The 21,037-nt window shown below is 28.5% G+C and overlaps 2 protein-coding genes and 1 long non-coding RNA gene across 10 annotated transcripts; 1 reads left to right on the top strand and 2 right to left on the bottom strand.

Moving 5' to 3' along the window:
* Positions 1-239: 239 nt before the first annotated feature.
* LOC132905663 (alanine--tRNA ligase, mitochondrial) lies at positions 240-6,671 on the bottom strand. Of its 3 annotated transcripts, none has more exons than XM_060957202.1 (11): positions 6,564-6,671; positions 5,862-6,016; positions 5,422-5,762; positions 5,028-5,306; positions 4,789-4,933; positions 4,509-4,681; positions 2,792-3,120; positions 2,409-2,676; positions 1,921-2,316; positions 1,425-1,778; positions 240-486 (listed from the first exon to the last, which is right to left on the bottom strand). In XM_060957202.1, exons 2-11 carry the CDS (start codon positions 5,994-5,996, stop codon positions 456-458), a joined length of 2,451 nt encoding a protein of 816 aa, XP_060813185.1. In that variant the 5' UTR covers positions 5,997-6,016; positions 6,564-6,671; the 3' UTR covers positions 240-455. The 3 variants fall into 3 exon arrangements, with proteins under 3 accessions (XP_060813185.1, XP_060813182.1, XP_060813183.1); XM_060957199.1 differs by lacking the exon at positions 6,564-6,671 and adding an exon at positions 6,163-6,557 and having other exon boundaries at positions 5,862-6,035; XM_060957200.1 differs by lacking the exon at positions 6,564-6,671 and adding an exon at positions 6,163-6,277.
* Positions 6,672-7,347: 676 nt separating this feature from the next.
* On the top strand, positions 7,348-20,288 carry LOC132905670 (RNA-binding protein 4.1-like). 6 transcript variants are annotated; one of them, XR_009657840.1, is made up of 9 exons: positions 7,348-7,558; positions 8,998-9,021; positions 9,509-9,851; positions 10,184-10,498; positions 11,242-11,461; positions 11,967-12,221; positions 12,677-12,733; positions 18,694-18,897; positions 20,051-20,288. XR_009657840.1 is itself a non-coding variant. In XM_060957214.1 (8 exons), exons 2-8 carry the CDS (start codon positions 9,001-9,003, stop codon positions 15,751-15,753), a joined length of 1,209 nt encoding a protein of 402 aa, XP_060813197.1. In that variant the 5' UTR covers positions 7,349-7,558; positions 8,998-9,000; the 3' UTR covers positions 15,754-16,501. The 6 variants fall into 6 exon arrangements, 5 of the variants coding, with proteins under 5 accessions (XP_060813197.1, XP_060813198.1, XP_060813199.1 ...); XM_060957214.1 differs by lacking the exons at positions 18,694-18,897; positions 20,051-20,288 and adding an exon at positions 15,714-16,501 and having other exon boundaries at positions 7,349-7,558; positions 10,226-10,498; XM_060957215.1 differs by lacking the exons at positions 18,694-18,897; positions 20,051-20,288 and adding an exon at positions 15,714-16,501 and having other exon boundaries at positions 7,350-7,558; positions 9,509-9,791; positions 10,226-10,498.
* Positions 12,126-14,751, bottom strand: LOC132905684 (uncharacterized). Its single transcript, XR_009657842.1, has 2 exons — positions 14,332-14,751; positions 12,126-12,964 (listed from the first exon to the last, which is right to left on the bottom strand). It is a non-coding gene; the product is annotated as an uncharacterized LOC132905684 (long non-coding RNA).
* Positions 20,289-21,037: the final 749 nt, after the last annotated feature.

The raw sequence follows: 21,037 nt of genomic DNA, 5'->3' as shown, positions 1-21,037 counted from the left end.
ATTTGTTACAAATATTTATGTACAAATTAAAAAATGTTTATTACTTACTAAATCCCAAATTCTCTGTAATTAATAGAGATACAGAAGTAATAGTCTATAGAAAACATGAAAATATAAAATTTTGCAGAATAATAATTATAATAAAATAAAATATAGGATAATTTATGAAAAATAAAGCACCTAAATATACTTGTTGTATTATAAAACTTCACTGAATAAAAGTACAATATTATTGCATATAATGATACAAAAATTTTATCTATATATTTATATATAATATAATTTAATCTAATATACATATCAAGAAATGTAAACAATTACTAGTCAATTACTAGATATTTATGCATTTATAGAAAATTTATATAATTTATATTATATTATTAAAGAAATGCAAAAGTTTGTACAATGTACATAATATAAAAAATTCTATAAAATATCCTTAAACCCCAAACATCTCAATCCATCCCTTTTTGTTTCCTTGAATACCTATAACTAATACATTGGAAATATTATTAACAAAATTGGAATGGAGTACTTCAAAATATTATTATTAATTTCAATGTAAAAAAATTAAAACTACAGTAATCTCTAATGTAATATCAAAAATCAAATTTCCAAGATTTATATTGATGGTGATAATGACACATTGAAAACATTGATATTAATTGACATTTGAAAACTGATATCTCATATATATAATACACATTAGGGTTGTACCGACTAATCGGTTAAGCGGACTATCCGTTCACTTTTGTAGTTGGCGATTAGTCGGTAAAAAAAGCCATTTATCGGCCTTAAATTTTTAAAAGTAAAACTACAATGACTTTCTTTACTGTCATTAGCATAATGTTAATAGTTTCTAATATGTAGTATAATTACTTATGAGTACATATTTGCATGTAACCTAATTATTATATAAAAAATTAAAAATAATAATTAGTATTTATTGAAATAAACTAAATAAGTAGGTACCAATTAAGTAGGAATATTGATTATTATTTTTTAATTTTATTACAACAGAAAACTGTTTAAAATGAAGAAACACGACGTAATAAAATAAATACAACAAACAATGTTAAAAGATTTTCTCTTTGGATTCATAATATTAAACAATAATAAATTTGATGCGACTTATGGCGGTGTTTAAAAATAATCAGCAGAGATCACAATCGGGAGCCGACTAATTGGTTAGTCGGCTAGTCGGCCAAAACCCTAATCATAATACGGCTACGTCTCTAATACACATAATTATTTCTTTGTTATTAATTATTGTTAACTGTTCTTAATTATTATCATTAATTTATGATATCCTATATTATTATATCTTCAATGAATGTTATTCAAAGTAATATTTGGAAATTAATATTAGAAGAATTTAATTGATAGATTCTAATCACAGTTATATCGCTATGCATAATACTTACTTTTTTATTTCTTGCATTTGTATGTGAAAAATTTTATCTAAATCTTCTAATTTCATTAAACACTCTTCTTTAATAAGATATGGTATTGGTATTCTATTGGCAGTTTTTATTTCACTCTCAATCTCTTTACTAATTGTTTTAAATGTTTTATGTGTTACTTTTCCATTTTTCAATTTGTTTTCTAAATCCAAAATTTTATAATGTATATTTTCACCTGCCAATTTGGCAGACGATGCAAGTGATCCTACAGTTGCTTCAAGAGTAAAATTTGATGCTCCTTTTGAGAAATAATTGAGAAAACAAAAATATTTTAATTCTCCTGTTTTCAATACATGTGTACCACAACATGCTTCTCTAAATGAAACATATACATAGTATCAGTTATCATCAAATAAAAAAATATCTAAAGAAAGAATTTTTTTTTCGAAAGTACTTAAAGAACTACTGTGACTTTTAGAAAACGTAGCTTTTCTTATTATTTTCCAAGAATACTTACTTTGATTTTAAATCATGAAAATTAATTTCTATGAGCCTAATATCCTTATAAAAATAAATTTCTCCTGGTATTAATGTTACAGAACTTTCTGCTAATAATTCCAAAGCATTTAATATTTTTGTAGTAACTGGGACATTAGCTATTATAACATTATTTATAAGTTCTTCAATTTCTTTCAATTGCTTAAAAGAAAGATCTTCTCCGAATGAATTAAATTGACATTTTAAGCTGTGTGGAATAATAGTAGAATTCCGTAAATAAACTGCTTGCATAATTTGTTGTATTGCTGCATGTAATAAATGTGTTGCAGTATGATGTTGCATTACTCCTGTACGAAATTCAGGTTCAATGGAAACCAAACAATCATCTTTAATTCTTATTTCTTCAATCCATTTTCTATAGGAACAAATTTTTTCTTTACAGATTCTGACTGATACAATATTAATAACTATAATATAATTATGGTAAAAATTAAAATAAAAACTTACCTCAAATCAATTTGTACAAATTTTCCATAATGTATAACATACCCATTAATTTTCTTCACATCGTATACATTAAAATTCCAATTTTTTGAACAGATGGTAGCCTTGTCTGACATTTGACCACCCTGTGTTGAATAACATAATGTTTTATCCAATATAAGTCCAATTTTATTTTTATCTGATTTTGCATTGTAATTTGTAATTGTCTCATTAACAGTTGAATGTATATTTTTGTTTGTATTTTCATTTGCTTTGTTTATTATTGTATTATCTGAAACAAAGAAATTATGTACTCTTTTACTATATTATTTGAATTTAGGTAATACGAAATCAGTACACACAAACGTACACACAGACAAAGAAAGAGATTAATGATCAATCTTTACCATTTATAATTATTGCCATAATTTTACTTTCAATTTTAGGAAACTCATAATTATTTCCATTAAGAACACACTTATATTTAAAGCTGTCATCAGTTTTAGGTATACAATTTTCTTCAAGTATTTCTAAAGATTTCTTTATGTTTGTTATACTACTCTTTTCAAGGCCGATTCTAGACCGATTTTTTTGAGATTCTAATTCTTTCTGGAAAGCTACTTTATCAAAATATAGAGATTCGATCTTTGCTAGTTCAGTAATTGTTTCTACACTTAAACCATATGTGTCATATAACTTGAAAGCAACACTTCCTGATAATACATTACTTGCTTTTCTGCAAAATTAATAATAAAGTAAACAACATGTACTTTTTTACCTATAATGGGTGATCTACATAAAATATCTACATAAAATACATTCTCTAGTCCACATAAAGTAGAGTTTCAGATCTGTATTAACCCATAGCAATTGGCGAATATAAAAGTTAAATTTTCACAATTAAATAATACCTTATTATTGGGTTGTTGAATATGTCAAACTTTTCTGAGATCATGTTTTTGCTTAGAGACAACAAAAATTCTACATGGATGAAATAATGACATTATCCAATAGATGGCAGGAGATTGTTGAATAGGATGGTGTACATTTGATTTAATTGTATTATTGCAAGGTTTCAAAATATAGTTTATAATTCACGTTAGAAGAGATTTAAGATTTATCCAACAATCCAATATGCATACAGTTATCATATTCCTCACTAGTGGTGTCAATAAATTCATATATATGATAGAGGATCGATAAAAAATGATCTACTATCATTATTTTTGCTCTACAATCCTCTATAATCATCAACATAATCTGTGTGCGACATTACTTGTAACTCTACCTTTTGACATTCTTCTTAATCAAGACGAATTTAGCAATTCTCATATAAAATGTTACAAATTATTATCTTGGAAACTACTACATTTTTTTAATGTAAACAGATGACTCTATCAATATATTAAAATTAAAGTAGAACTTTAATTTATGTTTTCAGAATATATATTAGGTTCTATTAGATAAGTATTGTGTTGTCCATTTTGTTCTATTTCTATTATTATAATCATACATAATTCAATAAAATAATATAAAACAAAAAATGTTGTACATCTATTATTTCCTTACAAAACAAAAGAAGCTTTTGAGACAACCTAATAAATTTTACTTTTGCAAATATTCAAAATATTGCTCGTTCAAAAATAAAGTCTACTTTTTTGTTTTGCTGTATGTTCCAGACTTGATTTTTATTAAAACATTGTCATGGAAAAGGTTTGAGATAAATATTGTTTTTAAGTAAACTTATAAAATATAAAAATGTGCTATCTCATTTAAATAAATAAGAGAGTATTTTGCACCTTAAGAAATCAGTAATAGTCTCATGTATTCTATAAAAAGAACCTAATGAACCATTTATTCTATGAAACAGTCTAATGAATCAAATTTACAAGTGAACCAAGTACTGTTTGTCTTATATTCAGACTGCAAATTATAGATATAGATTGCTACATGAACTTCTTACTCCATGAACTGCTCTTTCCAAAAAATGATAGAGATAGTTCCAATCATAATGCAAGCTAGAATTTTAAACTACAATAAAAAATATACTAACTCTAATAATTTATAAAATGGCAGTTTATATTTTGCGTAAATCGCCCTATATACTTATACACAGACACATACAAGTTATTAAGTACATGTTGAAGGTACTTGTATCCATCTCCAAGTCCAGGAGTCAGTTGTTCAGTAATCGAACTCAATTGAGGATATGTTTTAACAATTTTTGTCCACTGTTCGCAACAATTATGCTTTAATCTTTTATATAATTCTTCTTCAAATTCTATTATCTTTTGCACCTAAATATAATTATATTACATAATAAATTACAAAATGCTATATGATAGACAAATAAATTATAAGATCTTAAACTACCTTTCTTATTATATTTTTTACTTTATAGTACCTTTTTTAAATTTTCCTGCAATTCTGGATAAACATCACCTAAATTTTCTACTACAATATATGAGAGTTCAGAAAGTATTCCCTGTTTTTTAAATACTTTTTCACTAACATCAATTGATTTTCTTATTATTTTCCTAAGTTTATTACTGAAAAGATAAACCCATAGTTACATACAACTATTATATACATAATTATGTACATAATATATTAATTATAATTATTGTATTTAGAATAATTTACCTTTGTTCTGGTATAACTCCGTCTGCTAAAGCTACAGTAATCATTCTGCTATGATCTGCCAAAATTCTATATCCACTATCAAGTTCATTTTTGTCATTATAAAATTTACCTTTATATTCTGGTGCTTTTGTGTATTTTTGAATAGTTTTAAAAAATGGTTGAAAAATATCTGTATCGTAATTAGATTGTTTTCCTTGTAATACTGTAACTAGTCTTTCAAATCCCATGCCTGTATCAACATAATGTTTTGGTAGAGGTACTATTGTACCATTTGATAATCTAATGTAAAATCATAACAAATTGGTATTAAAAATAGTATAGATATTATATTATATAAAAAACATGTACTTCAAACTTGATAATAATAATTCTTCTATATTGCTTTATTGCATACCGTTCATATTGTATAAAGACTATGTTCCATAGTTCAGTGAGATCTGTGTAACCCTTGTTAATTTGCATACACCGATTTCTTAATTGCTTTGTATGATCTATATGTATTTCTGTACAAGGACCACATGGTCCTGAAATACCCATTTCCCAAAAATTCTCTTGTAATCCAAATGGAAGAACTTTATCTTCCCTAATACCTATACTTAACCAAATATCTTTACATTCTAAATCAGGTTCCAATTCCAATCTTTCATCTCCACCAAAATATGTTACATATAAACATTGTTCATTAATACCATAATGTTTCGTTAATAAATTCCAAGCATAACGACAAGCTTCTTCCTACAAATATGAATTTATATTGAAAACTAAAAGTGATGAAATATCTTTTTAAAATAAATATTATAATTTTTTTATAATAAAATATTTATAGAAACTTACTTTAAAGTAACTCCCAAAAGACCAGCTTCCTAACATTTCAAAAAATGTGTGATGATGGCTATCATTTCCAACTATATTCAGATCATTATGTTTTCCACTGATTCTTATACATTTTTGTGAATTTGTAACTTTCATTGCAGGCGGATTGTAATAATCTAAAAAAATTCCTTTAAACTAAAAAAATTTAGAAGTTTTATAGATATTTGATATTATGAAACAATATAATTAATGAAAATTAATTATAAAAAGTAATAGTAATTTGTGATAGATTTTTTTTTATAATTCTAGTTTTGAAACATACTTGGTTCATGCCAGCATTAACAAATGCTATTGTATGATCATTATATGAAATAACAGGGCTTGATCGAATAAAAGTATGCCCCAAATCTTTTTTAAAATAGTCCAAAAATTCATTTCTGATTAATTTTGCACTTTTTTGTATTGCAGATACAGTACCAGAACTATACATTCGTACTGATAAAATGTGATTCATATCTTCTTTATTTTAAATATTATTAACAACCTTTGATTCAAATTAATTAATCTATTAACTTAAACAACTATAATTTAAAGATATTATAAATTAATAAGTGTGTGTAATGGTAGTATAAATTGCTCAAAGCATAGTATATTATATAAATTATGAGTTAAGTTCATGTAGGCTTTTGCGCGATCACACAACAGGTCTCAAAGCTCATATACCTAAGCCTACGGAAAACCGTCCGGAAATTAAGTCGTGACTAGTCGTGAAAAGTTAACATCTAAGATAGGAAGGCTCTCATTCTGTGCATGCGTGACATACTATTAATGTCTCAGACAGAGGCAGAGACACTCTACTCATCTCTGTCTGTCTTGCAAAAACGCGGACTTTATTGACTTCCCATGTTGATTTCTTATGATTAGACACGATTCAATTTTCGGACGGTTTTCCTTAGTAATCGAGATCTGTTTACATGATCGTGAGTCCTTATAATAAATATTCCGACCACGGTCATATAGATCTCGATCCGCTGGAGAAAACCGTCCGAAAATTAAGCCATGAAAAGTCAACATAGAAAACAATAAAGATCTCGTTCTTGTGAGACAGACAGAAGTGAGTAGAATGTGAATATCTCTGTCTGAGATATTCATAGCATGTCACACATGCGCAGAACAAGAACTTTCTTGTCTTCCATGTTAATTTTTCATGACTCAATTTTCGGACGATTATCCCCAAGCTTCGATATACGAGTGTCGGAGCATGTTTATATGATCGTGATTTCGGCTATTGAAAACAGTAATTTTTATCTCTATGATAAAAGCATATCCATGAGTTAGAGTTATATTATACAATTCCTAAGTTATGTTATTGTCACTAATTAGATTATAAAAGTTGTCCAGTTATAATATATATCTTCCCCATATAATAATTTGTTTCTTAAATCGCTTAAGTTTTTTAAGTAACTAAATGTTAAGAATTTATATTTTTCACAAAAGAATATTTATTCATGAAAATATGTCTTACAAATAATCTAGTGACTTTGTCGTTAAATGAACTAAGGGTGGCAAGTACGTAGTACAGAACTCATTGCTTGCCGTCAAAAGTGTTCAAGGTGGAAATCGTTGACGCCATTTCGTATCTCGTTTCGCTGAAGGCGTCACGAAAGTTTTATCCCTTTTTACTTTAATTTAATTTCGCCAAAACGTCGCAGCCACATGTGAGTAGTAATGTGATATTGTAATAAGATATTTGACAATTAGAAATATTTTTGAGGAATTTGAAACTTAAGTGGGGTGAAGAGATTTACACATCGTCAGTTACTAGGGCACGCCAAGGGCCGGTTGTTTTTAGATATCTTTTTTTCTCGGTTACAAGGTCGTATTTCAATTCTACGTTTTTAAAATTCAATCTATATAATATACTTGTTTTGTACTATTTCATTATAATAATTATGGTCGATGGGACGAATGAAATTGTTTTCCTTTCTATTGATAATATCTGATAATTTTCATGGCCTTGAACAGTATATAAGCGTCTTCTACGTTTACCGGAAAAAAATATCACAACTTTTCAAATTTCATTCAATTTTTTTTTCAGCTATTTAAAATTTACAAAATTCTTATAAAGCAACTCCCTTTATTTTTATTTGTTAGAAAATATATAAAATTGTTTTATTTGCATTTTAAGACACCTGTTCTTACACAGTTATAAAATGTATAGTAATGACCATGTAAGTTTGATACATTTTTTTTAATATTCTCGAAATGTAGTTTCTCCATTTTAGGAAATTTCAAGGAAATGTTAATGCTTACATGTAACCATTTCTTCCTAAGGTACTAATTTTTAAAGTATATACATATAAGAACTTAGATGTTTATTATTTGCTTCTTTCATGGCATTAATTTTTTTATGTTATTCTGTGTATAGTTTGATTATTAAATCCAAACAAAATGTACATATACAATTTAGCAAAATTATATATCCAAAAAGGTAATAATTTTGAAATCAAGTATAGTGATTTATATTTATTTATTATGTAATTTAGAAATAAAATATAATGTTGTATATTTATTACATCGTACTTAATGTACAATGTTAAATAATGAACCAATTAAGAATATTTATATGTATATAGGAATTACATATATCACATTAAAAAACATTAAACACGGATTAAGTACATTATACTGTTATTTAAAATAATTCAATTTTGGAAACTTATTTTCTTTTTTAGACTTTATTGCAAAATACAAATAATATTGAAATCAAAATATAATTATTAAATGCTGCTGTATATATTAAAAAATTCTATTATAAACTTTTTGTAACTATATTTTGCTAAAGTATATCACATAGAATGTAATTTTTATTTGAAATATAACTTATTATGATATTATTATTATTATAAAAAATTGGCCATCTTATGAAGATAACATAAATTTTAAATATACTTGATTTAAATGCATATAATTATAATATATGCAATAGTGATAGATGTAAATGATTGCAAAATATTATTTCACAAATGATATTTCAAATTATTATTATAATTAATAGACCAAACTATTATAATAAAATGTAAAAATGTAATCATTTGAAAATGAAATAATAATACACATAAGACTGTAATTAATGATACTATTTTTTTATTTTCAGAAAATGGTTTCATCTAATCAACCGGTAAGAACAATGCTAATAGTAAATAGTTTTCCATTTTGTATTATTTGATGACCTTGATGTTTATTTTTCATGTACATTACTTTTCTCAAATAAATAATTAATATATAAGTTGAATGGCATAATTTGTTTATAGGTACATAAGGTATTGTGTTTTTGTAATTTTTTTATATATTCAAATCTTTTATAACTTAATCATTTACAAATTTTAGTTAGATTAAATATCAGTTTAGTGATTATTATATATAAGCTCAATGATATCATATTATTATTATTATTATATGATTTTTGTAATAATAGCAAAAATTTTGAGCAAGATAATATCTCAAACAGACACCATACTTTCTGCAAACAGGGGTATGGTCGATTTTAGAGGTACAAAATGATCTAACATTTTCTTTATTAATTGGTATTTATAAATGCATGTATTATAATTATATAAAGAGATATCATGAATAAGTGTTATTAACTGTATGTTTCAATTTTACAGAGAAAGACAAAAATATTTGTGGGTCGGTTACCAGAAAATTGTCGCAACGATGAGTTGCGACAATTATTTTTACGTTTTGGTGAGGTAACGGAATGCGATGTCATGAATCGATATGGGTTTGTCCACATGGCACGTGAGGAAGATGCAGCTGCCGCAATCAAAGCTCTTCACAATTCAAACTTCAAAGGGGCAACAATCAATGTGGAACAGTCTACAGGCAAATCACGTGGCGGAGGAGGAGGACGCAGGGATGGAGACAGAAGAGGTGGACCAGTGAGAGGTGGTAGGGGGGGACGAGACGGTGGTAGAGACGCTCGTCCTGGACCATACAATGATAGAAGAGGTTGGTAAATTTATTTTTATGATATTCTATTTTGATATAACTATTTTCTCATTGCCTATTACACTTCCGTGTAATATTTGATAATCAGGGTAACAAACTTTTGTTATTTAAAAATATATATAATTCATACCTTTTTAAAATTTATAAGAAAAATTAGAATGCATTATTCTACATCAAAGTTAATAAACTTTTTAAAATTATAAATATATAATGGAACATAAATTTATGAAATGTAACATAAAGCATTTTGCAATGAGAAAATAATCAATTAAAGTAAATATATTTTTCATACAGACTAAAATACAAATTGGATATCTCGGCATGCTTTACAGTTCTTCCGATCCAACTCGTTGGTTACGATGGATCTGCTGCAGGTGGCGTCGCAACGGGGTACACCGATTACAATCGTGGCGCTGGAGACTTTAGTGGACGTGGAGCCGATTTTGGGACTGGATACACTGATCGTGGAGCATATGGTCAAAATGTGGGGAGCGCGGCAATGGGTTACACTTCTACGGCACCTGGAATGGGAGGAGGATACGGACCAGCAACTGGAGCTGTTGGAGGATATGGACCAACTGGAACAGCTGATTACGGTCGAACTGACTACAGTCGTGCTGCAGATTTTGGAGCTAGAACAGATTACGGTAATGGCGGTGGTATGTGTTTTATTTAGCCAGGATAATGTAATATTCATAATTAACCCTTTATATTATTCTTCTTAAATTAAACATTATTTTCATTTACAATATTATATTTCATTTTATTTTCTGTATTTATCTTTGAAATTTGAAATACATATTTTTGATGTTCAGATTTTACTTTTACATATTAAAATTGCTTTTATTATAAATCAATTGTAGAATTGTTATTTACAAAGAAAACTAAAATAGCTCCTTTCTTATCTGACATACATATATTTTGTATTATTAATTACTATTTTCATTTCTTTTAATAAGACCATATATATCCATTTTCAAAGGTGTTTTGAAGTATAAATGTATAAATTTTTTTTTGTAATAGCACTTAAATTAAACATACTTTTGTTGCAACATATTTTTTCATAAATTCATAATTTTTTTATTTCCTTGTTTTTAAACAATTAAATATATGAGATAAAATAACACACACACACACACGTGTGTGTGTGTGTCTCATTCTATAAATATTGTTTTTACCATTTTATTTATGAAAAGGGTTATCATGAATTAGATTTTTGCGCTGGATACCAAAGTTGAATGCATGAAATAAGATTACATATATTCATTTGAAGTGTTATTATCAATCCAGAGATATTTATGAATATTAAATATCTAAGAAATAGGATAGGTTTAGCCAGGCTGCAATAAAAATAACTATTATTCTGATATAGAATGTATACATTTTGCAGTAGTTGGAGGTGGGATGACTGGGGACTTTAATCGTGGTGCCCCAGGTCCAATGGATTATGGACGTACAGATAATTTTGGTGCAAATCGCACTGTTGATTATACGGCTAGAAATGATTATGATCGAGCTGCAACTGGGCCTATGAGAAATGGTGGTGGTGCAGTTGCCACTACCGGGTATGGGACGGGTTACACAGATGTAGGATATGATGAAAGTCACTGGTAATATATTTCATTCATTTTACAACACTAGATTTAATTTTATTATTTAATATGAATTAGTATATTAATACATTGGTAATTTTTATTAATATAATTCAATAACTATATAATAGTAACATTTAAAGTAGTAAATTAGATATTAAAGATTTGGATTAACAATTATTAATAAAATTGATACACATTTTTTATAAGTTTTTATATACAATATATATTAGTTCTAAATATGTAAGGACAAAAAATTTAGCCTTGAAGAAGTTCAGATTAATGTTAACAATTTAAAATAAGTATGCACTGTAAAAGAATAAGTCTCTTGCAGCATTTTGAAGTATTTTAGCATAACAATTATGTGAATTGAAACTTTATTTTTATTCTAACCTGTAATGCTTATACTAATTTAAGATTTGCAAGTGCATTACAAGATTAATTAATTATGCTTGAGCAACATTTTGGTGCATTATAAGGATAGAGTGAAAATAAGTTAACATATTCCAATTGTGTATGACAGGGGTTATCCGGGCGGGCCTGGGGATATGATGGGTGGGCCCGGGGGGGTAAGTCAGGGAGCTTCGATGGCCTACGACAGGAGGGATGGTCCCCCTGTTAATGATATACCTCCATTTAACAGGCCAATGAGTACTGGACCCAGCTACAGCACTGGGGCACCTAGTTATAGTACTGGTCCTGGACCACAAGCAGACATGTTTAGTAGAAGACCTGGCAGTGCTGTCCCTAGTGGTGGATATCCACCTGTTGGTGGAGGGTAAGTAAGAATGTTACATTCATTTTACCACTTAAAATATATAAATATATAAATAGTAATTAATGATTATTCTCCATTACTTTTGTTTCTTTTATATTTGTTGCAAATAGTTCTTTTTAAATTTTTGTTATGTGTTCATAAATCATTATCATGTTTGAAAATAAAATTAGTTTTAACAAATCACCAACTTGAAATAATCGCGGTTCACTTAAAATACATAAATATTCTTCTTTTTTCAAAATTCCACTTATTTTCAATAAATCTTCTGCTGTTTCATTCCCACTGTAATGAAAATTAGTTCATTCAATTTTATATTTATTATTTCTCATATATTATTTTTTGGCAAGGTATTTACATATTTCAAAATGTCTTCCATATTGAGATATTTAGAAATATCCAATTCGACTAACCTCAACTATTATTAGTTATTATAATAATCTTAATTTTTGTTTTAGCTATACCGAAGGGTACGACAGACCAGATGCATATGGTCCTCCGCGTGGTGGCGGACGGTAAGTCTTATTGTTGTTATTATTATTATTTAATATGTTACACTACTTACACCAATGCGTTTTCTAAAGTGATACTGATCACACGGCGTTAAAGAGCGATATTAACTTATGCGAGTGATCGTTCATTGTTCAAGCGACCACGCTCTTTTTGCGCAATGTCATTTCGATTGATTGAACACTGATCTCAGTGTGCTTACGTTTTTATGCGGATCGAAATAGGTTAAACATTTTCTGTAAAAGTATAAGGTGTGACACTTAGCGCGAGAATATAAATATTTCTTGATCATAGAAAGCGTATATTTGTGCATATAACGGCACAAGATTGATTTCTATTGTCGATGAAATACGTTATACGAAATAAGTCATTCTGCGACTTTTCTAGTGTCGAGTGTAAAAGAGAACAGAGGTAGTTGAACATTTTGTTTAAGTAATATATTTATTAACTATTATCTGTAAATTTAATGATTTTTTAATATAATAGTATAATAATAGCGAATATATTCTATTTTTAAATACTCACACGCGCACACATTTTCTAAGATAATATTATTATAAAATTACTTATGTGAAGCTCTGTTATTTTGCTCGTATACGTATAAGAAGTTTTAAACTTGAGGTTCAATTTAAAACAGTTATTAAGTATTAATTATTCAAACACTCATATATACAAAGTTATAAGTTAAACAAAAATTAAATTAAAATGAAATATGAGGCATATACTCGATATCTTATAAGTTTGATTCATAAAGGATTTATGAAATTTTAAAAGAAAATTTGTTAGTGCAGTGCACATGTTAACTCTTGCATATGTTTGTACTAATCAAAACATTGTTACTTCGAAAACATTCAATCTAAATTGATCTGAATCATACATAGTTCGAATATCGAAATAGTTTAATTATTCGGGCAAGATTGAAAGAAAATTCGAAGTCTTTTATTGATTTAAACAATTGGTTTATTTGCATTCAAGCTATAGGAATGAGAATAATAACTCGAATCAAGTGCCTGGAAAATAATTATTCTCTCGTTACATATTCATCATGAAATAATGATTGTCAATATTGATTTGAATTTTCAAATAACTCGAAATCAATCAAGTATTTAACAAAAATATCTAATCAGATATAAGGATTTCAGTTTTTATTATTGAAAGGATTATCAGGTGACGAAATTTTGTTAAGAACAATGTAATATATCAGTTAAGAGATCACAAAAGGACTCATTTTACAATCATTTATCCAGTTAATATTACAGACTATTTTATGTTTCCATGTCAATAGCTATGAAGCTATTTTTAAAAGTAATGAGTTAAAATACAGAGAAATATTTAATTACGTTCGAAAGAATAACGGTATTAAGTTCGTATTTTATACTTGTCTAGAGAAAATCATTTTAACTTAATGCTACCTCTCTTCTTTTATGTACTCTGCGGTAAAAGTTACGCGAAATCAGCGTGTACGTGATTCGAGATATTTGCGATTAATCGAACAACAGTTCGGTAGAATGCTGGCAAATGAACCGTAATAATAATACGTTACGACACACTGCGCCGTTAAACATGTATTCTGAATTCTGAAGATGCATGCCATCGGTCTTACCGTGCCTCGAAACTTCATCGGTTTTCATTTTTTTGAAAGAACACCGTACTACGAAAAATGCGTATTACGTTTCGAGACATACGTGTACACTGAGAAGAAGACAACCCAGCCCGGGTTGGTTGTTGCACGAAAATTGCGTTGCGTTCTTTTGCTATTGCGTCTTTTGCCAAGATTATTGCAAATGATCGAACAGCTAGAGGAACATTTTCAATGATCATTCAGAAAATTTATTTTGGAATGCTCGAGCACATACTTCGGAAATATTCGTGAACGTTTGAACTGTCGTCGATACGCTTTTGCGACAATAGCGAGAAACGCCTGACTGTGACGATAAAGCAGCTTTAAACATGTGACAACTTATCAGACCTGAGTCTGATCGGTATTTCACTTATGTATATGCACTCTTACGGTACCACACACATTAACGCTTATCTTGTATTTATATTTCAATTTTCAAACGATAGCTTCTATATAAGTATATAATCTTCATCGCATCACTATAAGGTCACTATAAACGTTACTCAATTTAGTTTCTTTTCTAGGCACTATACTTCTACAAACTTCAAATTGTTCAGAAATTAACTTATACTTAGCATACATGAATATAATTTGAATTAGAACAATAAATTCTGAACAAAATGACAAATATTTTAACATTTCTTTGTAGATATGTTCGGCAAATAATATACAATATTAATGTACAAATTGTTTAATTGTTTCAAGTACCTTTGAATTTGGGAAAAATACATTGATAATATCAAGACCATTATTTTATTTCAATCTATTTTCATTGTGTGATAAAACACTGTATAAATTTTTTTCTTTTTTTTTTTTAGCCCTTTCTTTTTTAATAACTATGGGCTACATATGTTAATCAAATGTCTTCAGTTTTGAATTATAGCTTGTTACTTTTTTATTTGTAGAATTTACATACAATTATCTGGAAACATAAATATCAAGATATATTTTATCTTTGTTTATATTGGCTGATGAATGAAGTAACAAATACAGAATACCTGACTATATATATTTGTCACATAGAAAAAACAAGATATTAGCTATCGTATAAAGAACAAAAGTACGGAATTAATAGAAACGATTGATAAATATTTTATCCAGGTCTGAAAGTTGTATGTTATCCGGCAAATGTGTGTTACATGCGTTGCGAGGACATTCGATCGATAAAATCTATACGTAGTGTGATATTTGGTATTGAAAGGTGACAGTGTGAAGGCAGCACTGACCTTTCTGTAAGAAAGAGAAGGAATTTTTGGTAAAATGTATTCGCGCATATCAGTGTTACATCTTATACTTTCCAGCTTGTTGCGCCGCAAGGCGATGAAGAAATTAATACTGCGATTTTTCATTTTTTGACCTTTTAGCTTCCCAGGTCCGGCAGACGCGATGCCACCGAGGTACTAAAAGCGTACTAAAGCAAATACTAAGCGCATGCGAAAAGGCTCCCTTAAAAAAATGCCTCTTTAGTGGTGGTCATTCGCTTACGGAATCGAATACCTAGGAACTGCCCTGCGTCTGACATACAGAGTCCATACCATTACATACGATAATATGTATAATGATATAGACACGATATAATGATATAGATACGATCTAACGTTTAACACACTAACTTAAGGTACGGTAAGAATAAGAAGTTCATCAATGAGCAACATAATGAATGACTAAGGAAATAAGCAACCATGATCACCTGAAGAGAAAAAAAAAAGAAGATTGAATTTCTGATTGAAGTAAACATTATAATGTGGAATCAAGGAATTTTATATATCGTTCATTTTTTCCAGCAGATAGTGGATATATTCCTTTTGTGCGATTTGTGTTTCGTAGTTTTTTTCTGATATTTTCCATGTTTTTCTCTCGTAGTATATACAATCCAATTTCCTAGAATGGATTGAAGCATCTTTTATCTATCTTAAGTCACATAATTATTACATATTAGTAGGATAGACAATTTCGTTATAAGTTTGTAATATTTAGCATCAACAAAGTGGTGACTTAGGCTATTAAACAGAAAATGCTGTATAATCTTTTTTTACACGTAAGAACTTGGATAATGTTTTAAATGTTCATTAATAAAGCAAAGAAACGTGTTTGCAGAAGTTATCAATGTACCTCACAGAATGAAAAATAAAATTCAAACGTATGTCTTTAAGCCTTTTAGCTTAAATATTTTCAAGTACATACTCCTCGTAACAATTTCTTTATATACACCTTGTTATTCACATAGTCTCTGTTGAATCTTACGCAAAATAATTGAAGATTTTATTTTTTACCTTCGATTATTCACTACACTTTTATTTATACTTTTCAAGTAAACTTCTCTTCACTAAAGCTTTTTCTGCTCTTCGTTGAAATATGCGACGCTGACAAGTGGATGTTAAAAGGAAGTCACCGAAGAAATTTATACGCAAGATCAAGTGAAACGTGATTTACTTGTTTCTCGTCCTTCGGCGAAGCAACTAGGTATTAGCGCGCGTTCATACGTGGTACACATAATCATTATTAGAATGACGTTTTGCATTGCAAAATCGTCCTTTCTTTCTTTTTGTCTTCCTTCCTTTCTTTCTTTAAAGCGTCCAAAGTATAGTTCAGTGTAATTAAATATTATCAAATAAATATATCACAGATTTTTAGCGTGCAAACCTAAATACCGATATATTTTAAATTGAGATCAGGTGTTTATAGTATTCTTATTGTTGTATTAAATATATGTAAAAAAATATCTGTACAGCGTAGAATTGCTGAAATTTAATTAGACTTTTATTATATATATATTGTATTTCTGTATATTTTCAAAATTACAATCAATATATATGTATTATAACGCGTATGATATTTTATTAATAACATAAAATTTAGAAACATCTGTTTATGGAAACATAATAGTCACAAAATGATTTTGCAAGATTTTTATTGAATTTGATCGCTTCTTGGTATAGTTTAAATAAATAAAGTAACATGAAAAACCTGAATCAAAAAATATATTCTGACCCATCGAAGATATTATAAACTTCTTGATCTCAATCCTTAATCTAATGCTTTTAGAAATAATAAAAGCATTTCAAGTTACATTTTACTTGAACATAATATTTTAAGAAATATGAAAATGTAAAAGAAGTGTACGTTACATGTATTTATTAAACTTTTAAAAATACAAAAATGCAGAACGTCATTTAGCATTTGATGGAATCTACATGACTTGTACTTAGACAGCGTAATCTTGAATTATGCGACGAATCGCGCGTAAACACAGCGCACTCTAATCCTGGTGGCATATCAACGTCAGATTATTGAAGAGACGATATCAAGTCGCTTACCTATGCGTGTGGCCTGTAGATGCGACTCTGGTGAATAATGCAAGCTTCGATATGCGGATAACGTGCTACAAATTGCGTTTGCGCTCAAAGCTGGCGGTGCTTTGAATTTAAACAGAAGGTATGTTCAACGCGTGCGCCATTTACTCTTTGCTCGTTAAAGCAAAAAAGATAGTTATAATGAAAAAAACTGAAAACAGAATGCGCTTATTGCGCGCATAATCTATTGTCGGTTATTGCGACGCTGAAAATTTATGATAAAAGACTACGAACAAAAATGTTCCTGCAATCGTCGATTATGATAATACCGTTGCGAAGATGCTGCGATGGCGAATGCTTTTAGTATTTAATTCTAATTCCATCTCTCAGAAAATCATCGAGGAAGATTATCTTTTTTATTTATACGAGTCATATGTTCGTAGGTGGCACGAGTCAAATTTATTTTATTCCGAACGTAACCCGTGTACACTATACGTATTCTCGATACATATCGATAAATTCTCTATCTATTTCTGATGCTTCTTACTCTTTTGCGTGATTTACTTGAATTATTTTTCAAGACGTTCCTAGATAAATTATAAACGAATATCTAAAATATGCACATAGGGAATGATCGTTATGTTACCCTTAAGTAAAGTATTCTTTGTTAATTTATATATTTCTAACATAATGTTTTATTTATTTTGATTATACTCTATTTGAATTGACTCGATAATTTGTCACTGGTGCAAATTCTTGGTTAATTATTAATTTTATGAATAAAAATAAGTGAGATTTTCAAAAGTAAATTAACATGCTGACACAGTATTAGATCTCAATGAATATTTTACGAGACTATTTGATATCTACAACGGATGTAATGGGATGGAATTAGAACTAAATTAATACGAATACAGTTTTTACATAAACAATCATATATCAAAGAATACAAAATTTTATCTAATTTAAGATTTTATAACAAAATGTATGTTCATATCTACGCAGGCTTGGAAGATGTACTATGCATCAAATAATATAATCTTTTTGATAGATTACAAGCGGGATGACGAGACCTTGGACAATGCGATGAACTCAGATTGGAGGTATGAGTCCTAATAATATGAAGAAGCCCTTCCTCTACTCAGATCGATGGATCTTTTCTCTCAAGAAAGATACTTGCAGCAATGTTAAACCAACGAAGACACAACAAAGGAAGAAAGAAAGAATTTCTGTTTTGACAACATATGCTGAACATGTAAGATGTAATGACTAAACGTATTACTTTTAAAATCTATTATTTTTATACTAAATTACTATATCATTTTAATTGAGCAGATAATTTCATTTCATTAATATTTGATATATAAATATAATCAACTTTTATATACCCAAACATTAATTTTTTATGTACAGACGATTCTGTATCTACATGATTTTCATTCAACACGATTGAAAAAAATCTAATTCACTTCCACAATTGATTGGCATGCTACAAACGGTGTCTTCTTAAAAATGTCAGTTGAAAATTCATTCTTTGCATTAGAAACATTTTTCGAACTTTTTTCTTGCATTTTTACTCTGATCTTGTTTTATGTTTTTCTTGGAATTTAATTACCAGTGGTTGGCTATTTTTTTCTTTTTTTTCTTTTATTCTCTATTTTATGGAAAGATTCCGAGTTCGCTTAAATGCATTCGATTACGAGAAATTCTCCATAATTCACGCAGTCATGTTCATTTCGTGTTTAAAGTTATTGTTTAGTCGAGCAAAAATGAAATTCCTAACGTGTATAAAGAAACAGATAAGTAGTAAAAAGGTGATGCACCAGTTCCGCTATATTCTATGGTCCTAAATAGTATTTTCGATTATTGTCTAAATTTTAACTGATTTTTCAAAAGGTAGTATAGTAGTTATTTAAAATGTAGGTGACATAATCTTATTCGTTGTGACTTGATTGATTGATCCTTTTTAGGTTACCAGCATCTTTTTGTAAAGTTCACGAACAGATGATTTGATTGGGGACATGTATCTAAACTCTATACTAGAAATGTAGGGACAAACAGTGTATCAGAATATTCATTTTCACTAAAAATATGCATAGAAATTGTAAATTTTTCTGAGGTCATTGTTAGGGCCGGATACATAAAAATGATGTTTTTAAGGTGTTCGTGTGTCGCGAAAGTACGATACCTTCTGACTTATGAAAGACTTGTGTCTAAGAATGAAATAAAGATTTCTAATCTAGGATTTAATAGTGGTTGTGTTGACAGTATAATCGAGAATATGTTGTATATTACATGATAAGTGAGGCGTGCTACTTTGAGATAAAACAGTAATAAAATTTTATTGTTGAGTTTCTGACAGTGTATCAGTGGATATACTTACGTACATTCTCCTTTCTTTCCACCAGTTCCATTTGCAATCTAGGAGGATTGGATTCTTGGATTTGTAGTGGATACCTTTGAAAATTTCCAATAATGGAATAATCAGCAAACTAGTATATGATCTTCCAGATGAGCCCACAGGTAGTATAGTATCCATTGTTGCTGTTATCAATTATTTTATCGAAGTTCTTCAAAGTATGAGTATTGCACACCTTAAATTCTTTTCTTTCTTACCTCTCATTTACTTAAAAAGGAACATACTTTGTGACTTTCAAAAAACAAATATTTTTATTGCCTTATTTAAACGCACATAGAAATTAATATAATATGGTAGATATTTTATTTTATTATTGAAAACAAATTGAAATTGTCAATAATTTTTCACGAAATTTGATACACACATATAGCTGATGGATTATTTTTGGCATGTCAAGTCACATTTTTTATTAAAAATTTCAAATTTTTATTAACTAATAAAGGAAACCATTTTTACGTAAAATGTCACGGTTTCGTGAAAAATAGCATAATTTTATCAATCTGCAAAAATTTAAAAATCGGCCCCACTAATACAGTAGCGAATGCGATAAAATCTAATAAAACTTTCTTTTTTTTAAATTGTACGATTGTGAAGATGAATTATGCTAACAGCGTAGCAGTGCAACTTTGTTCGCACTGCAATATATACCAAAATTAATACGTCATTCACATTCGCTAATATATAAATTCGGTATTTTTTAAATAATATGTACGGTATTCTCTCTGTAATTAAAAAAAAATGATCAAATCACTTCGTCTATTCTTCTTGAATAAATTCCTGTCAGAGTCCTTCCTTTTACGAACTCAAATATATACATATGTATATGGCCCTCCTTAAATGGGTGCGATTGTAAGTCTTATGTGTCATATGTTTGAATTTCCGATTAAAAATGAAAAATATGATAAATGTTGACCTTGGCATATGTTGTCAAGAACATTCTCCCGAGTAATCTCTAGAAAGTTTTAATCGTTGCTCG

The sequence above is a fragment of the Bombus pascuorum genome, chromosome 3 (genome assembly GCF_905332965.1).
Source record: "Bombus pascuorum chromosome 3, iyBomPasc1.1, whole genome shotgun sequence".
Classification (NCBI taxonomy): Eukaryota; Metazoa; Arthropoda; class Insecta; order Hymenoptera; family Apidae; genus Bombus; species Bombus pascuorum.
This window is presented reverse-complemented; position numbering and strand designations above follow the sequence as displayed.